At 30.0% G+C, this 5,382-nt stretch overlaps 1 protein-coding gene across 1 annotated transcript; it reads right to left on the bottom strand.

Moving 5' to 3' along the window:
• Positions 1 to 1,529: 1,529 nt before the first annotated feature.
• LOC145140646 (uncharacterized) lies at positions 1,530 to 4,735 on the bottom strand. The gene is made up of 3 exons (XM_079074065.1): positions 3,828 to 4,735; positions 3,530 to 3,744; positions 1,530 to 1,609 (listed from the first exon to the last, which is right to left on the bottom strand). Exons 1-3 carry the CDS (start codon positions 4,733 to 4,735, stop codon positions 1,530 to 1,532), a joined length of 1,203 nt encoding a protein of 400 aa, XP_078930191.1.
• Positions 4,736 to 5,382: the final 647 nt, after the last annotated feature.

The raw sequence follows: 5,382 nt of genomic DNA, 5'->3' as shown, positions 1-5,382 counted from the left end.
TTGATTTTATAATTATTTTAAATTGATTTTATAATTAATTTAATTTAATTTTATTATTAATATTAATTTGATTTTTTAATTAATTTAGTTTGATTTTATAATTGATTTCATGTAATTTTATATATATTTTAATTTGATTTTAAAGTTAACTTAATTTGATTTTCTAATTAATTTAATATTTTCATTTTTGTTATTAGTTTAATTTTTTAAACTAATTGTATTTTATTTCAATATTAATATTAACTTGATTTCAAAACTAATTTAATTTGATTTTACAATTAATTTAATATTCTTTTTATTATTTTTTGTAAAATTAATTTAACTTTATTTTATAATTAATTTAAAATTACTAAAAGTAAGTTGCTATTGATAACCTAATTAAGCTAAAGTTGTAACGACCAACATTAAGTTACTAACAAAATTAAGCACTTTGAAACCATATTAACTAGAAAATAAAGACATAATAAACATCTAATACAATCATACATGTAAATACAAGCACTTCAACTTCTCAAACACATTAACTTCAGAATTAAGAACTTTATCACTTCATCTTATATACACCAAACTATTAATCATAAATATCACATAATCATACATGTATACAATACATTCAATTCCAATTTTCATTTCATTTTAGACATACAATACAACTTTCATATTTCAATTTCATACATTTAAGCATACAATACATCTAATTCAAATTCCAATTTAAAACAATTAAGCAATACATCAAATTTTATACAACCATACCTTATAGCACCTACCATTTTAGACATCTAATTTCAATTTCATACAAATGTATACATCTAAATAAAAAATCAAACAAATGTATACATCCAATCTCAATTTCATGCCTAATTTCAATTTCAAGCCAATACACCACATTGAGCATAAACATAAATATGAAAAACATATACAAAATGTTGTATAAATATGAAAAAACATATATAATCACTCAAAATGCATAAACAATTGCATACAAAATACATATATAATCAATCAACCAAACAAAATCTGAGAATTATACTACACATTCATCACCCAAAATACCATGAAAACAGAAGATTAATAGAAAATAAGAAGGAACTCGACCTTAATGGTTTGTTCGCCGGTAATGGTGGTCAATCGGCGGTGATGGCGGTCAAATCACTGATGGCGGTCTCATGGCAGGAATCGACGGTTGGGTGTTGGATGAGTGGTTGTTGCGTCGAAGGAACTGAGTCGGACGAACTTTCACGGAAGACAAAATACACAGAAAGAAAGCTGAACTAGGGGGTTATCTATGAAGACCTTTAGCGGCGACGGACATTAGCGGCAACGCAGAGGCATTAGCGGCGACGTAGAGGCATTAGCGGCGACACCCTGGAGGGAAAAGTCAACGCCTTTTTTCTTTCCGTCACAACCCTAGGATCAAAAACAAATCGGACGGATGTGGCTCATTTAACGCGGATCGCCATTATGAGACCATTAGTGGCTACGCCTTTAGGTGCAACGCATGACATTAGCGGCCACATTTAACGCGTCAATTACATGTCTCCGTTAATGCCCTGCGTCTCCGCTAAAGACGTCGCCGCTAATGCCAATATTTCTTGTAGTGTTACTGAACCTAAAACATGTGCAAGGATAGAACCCACATTTTTAAAAAAACTTAAGGGTTTTTATGTCATTTTCCCATGAAAGTATAGACAACTAGATCAATGTATACAATTAAGCGAGAGAAAACAATGAGCATGTTTAATATCCTTTCAATTATGTAGATAAAACCCTATATATTAGCATTTTGCTTTTACAAAATTTAAAATTTAACCCGTGAAGAATCTACATACTTAGTCCACTAACCATTTTTTTTAAATACAACAAATCATTTACATTAAAACAATACCTTAGAATGTGATTTAGATCTTTCACATTGTACCTGGCAGTTTCAAAAAAAGATAAAACTACATATGGAATGTGGTACCAAATGGCTTCTAACCCAGCGGTATCCGGTGTTGCCCTCCTTCCTTGAGGTTGAGGGTTCAAGTCATGTCGTGGACATAGGTGAATTTAAGGAGTAGTTTAGGAGTAGGTTAGATTTTCCGTTTCAAAAAAAAACATATGGAATGTGGTTTAGGGTTTTGACTATAAAGAAAGTATAAAACATTTCAAACACGTCTAGAATATAGTTCATCCACAACACACCAAAATTGGATAAGTACAATGCTAAAAATAGTATAATGTTAGGAATGAAAAACAACAAATTACTTCCTTGTTAAGAGTATCTTTAAGTTTACTTACTAATTATTTTAAATTTTGATTTGTTAGTTACAACACTATTTCATAAAGTTTATATATATATATATATATATATATATATATATATATATATATATATATATATATATATATATATATATATAGAGAGAGAGAGAGAGAGAGAAGTTCAATAGAGAACCATAATTATTGGTTCTTCAAGGAACCAATTTTTTTTTTCAAGTTTTAGAGCTTATTGTTTATCAAAAAAAAACTAAATATTTCTAAATTAATAACTTCAAATTGTGAATACTAAAAATAAATTATATATTTTTCGAGTTCACCATGTGGATTCAGATTCACACTATGAATTTAATGATTTTTTTTATCGAATTCGATATCATTGGAAAAATGATAAAAAGTTATGAATTTCTTTTTTTTATATATAAAAAACAAGCTCTAAATGTTGAAAAAAAGATTGATTAATTTCATTGGTTAATTATGGTTCTCTATTAAACATTACCCTATATATATATATATATATATATATATATATATATATATATATATATATATATATATATATATATATATATATATATATATATATATATATAATCGAATAGTATATTTTTGTACTTCTCTTAATTGTTTCAATCAAATATCTTTGTATATACACAATTAATATTAAGAAAATTTGTTTTAACATTTTCTAAAATATTTTACAAAATAAACTAAGGGAAATCTTTGATAAATTTCAATATTTTGGATGGTTTAATTCCAATTTATATTTTTTTAACAGAAAAATCATGAATATTTTATATTTTGATCAAATTAAAGAAAATGACCATATTTTTTTGTCAACAGAAAATGACAGATTATCATATAAAATTAGATAGTTGAGATTTTTCAGTTCAAAAAATAAATATTGAAATTAAACCATAATGTAATCCAAAATATCATGATTTTATCAGAGATTTCTATTATATTAATAAGTATATAATTGTGAAAATAAAATAATAAATTTGTTTTGTGAAAATAAAATTTGTGTTGTTTGGCAAACTACAACATATATATTATTGAGTGAACAACAAAAACATGTTTGCTTTTCTAAATTTTCTAGCAAATACATGATAAGAGGAAAAGATCCAGGCAACATTGATCTTAATTCTAATTTATCTATGAATCATCTTGAATATAATTTACACTAAATGATCAAGACCGTCGATACATCCTGGAACCAACTGTTGCAACATGTATTGCTCTACTTAACTTCATTCCGATGTTACAGCACCTTCTGCAGTGTCCTTAGGTGGTGGTCTCCTCACAAATTTTCGAGCCCAGACATGCTTCCCATTGATATAGTATTTAGATCTTCCATCAGCTCCATCTCTCTCCACTACAGCCCTAACCATAGAAGGAGAGCGAGCCACAATTCGAGCAAAAAGGGGTTGATTCTCTCCAGCAACAGGTTGCATGTATATGGACTCAATGAAATCCCCAAAGATTCTGTTGAAATGAACCCAAAGAGTTATTAGAAAACATAAAATACATAATTCTAGAATTGATGAGAAATTTATGTATATATATACCTAGTGAAGTACAGTTTAACTTCATTTTCAGAAATAGGATACCCTTTGGAAAAGGTGAGGAAGATAGTCCGATTCTCAGGTGGTACCTCCTCTTCTTGCTCACTTACGAACAAAGAAGTTGTGTCGGAAGTATACAATGAATTCGGACTTGAATTTATCTCTTGCTTTAAATAAATTTCAGCAGGTAGAAGAGCACCATGACTTTCACCTTCTCCAACACCACCCATCTGCTGAAACCGATGTGCAATGACATTATTCAGCATAAATTCTGCATCTTGGCTTGGTGTTCGAGGAAACTTAACATACTTAGTGACATCATATGAAGGAAAAGGGACAACCGGACCTACATAACGAAAACCACCAACAACGTTGCAAACAGTAACCTCTTGAGTAGAATGCAACACTAAAGGCCCACCGCACCTGATGAAGTTTTCCAAGATGTCATCAAACGCCCTGCTGGAAACCTCTTTCGCCATTGCAGACACCTCATCAAAGTTGTGATGAAGCTCCTCTAGATGTATACTTTTTCGATCAAGAAAACACTGAAGTGTCTGGATGTTGTACTGTTTGCTGCTCGACTCAAACATTAGTCTGTTTGCCTTTTTCTCCAAGAACTTGATGCATATCATGACCTCATCAGCAATCTGATCGATTATGTCAGCAGTAAAACAATTGACGATGGTTTGAACAAGATTCTTTGAGGTATACCCTTCTCTTTCTAGCCATAGAAGAAACCCCATCATGAATATCGACTGGATGACCTCTCGGTGAAGAACTACAAGCAACACCGTGAATAAAGCACGCTCGTTTTTGTAGAACAGAAGGTAATCTTCCTGACTGATCACTGGAAATGGAACAGTCATAGGGAAAAGTGAAGGGTGTTTCGATGAACCAAAGATATCAGCCATCGAGCTATTTCTTGATGTGGGTATCGTATCGATTCAGGGAGTCAGTGTGTGTTCGTGTACACTGTGTGAAATGGTCTGAAATACATCTACAGTGAATATATAGGAACTGAGAGGGTGTAAGGTGATGACAGTGAAAGACGAAACTACCCTCTTGAAAGGCGCAATTGTTGAAAATTTTGAAATTAAGGCAAATACATCTAGAAAAATCATTGGCTTAAAGAGGGATATATCATAATAGTAATAATGTTATTACTTTTTAATAATATTTGTAAAATACATTCATTAATTAAGGATTTTCAAATATCAGATGATCTATCTTATCTACAATTAAGAAGGAACTTACATTTTTTCTATATCTGTATATATTTAAAGTGGATGCATTTAACAAGTCAAATATATAAATATTACATGTTTACACTTTACATTTATGGCCACTAAATTGATGTCTGTATTTGCAACAAATATTTTGTACATTTTTTATGTAACCGCTTGAATGTTCACACTTTGTGTAGTTTCTGGTTTTACATAATTAAACACAAAAAAATGTTGTAATTGAAATGAGGAGCTTAGTGGACATAAACACAATTAGTTGAGAAAGGTTTAGAGAAGACAACAGTCATCGAAAGATATTCCAACAAAGCATTGGC

The sequence above is a fragment of the Lactuca virosa genome, chromosome 9, assembly GCF_052849685.1.
Source record: "Lactuca virosa cultivar CGN04683 chromosome 9, Lactuca_virosa_CGN04683_v6, whole genome shotgun sequence".
Lineage (NCBI taxonomy): Eukaryota > Viridiplantae > Streptophyta > Magnoliopsida > Asterales > Asteraceae > Lactuca > Lactuca virosa.
Note: the sequence above shows the minus strand (reverse complement) of the source record. Positions and strands in the feature narration are given on the sequence as shown.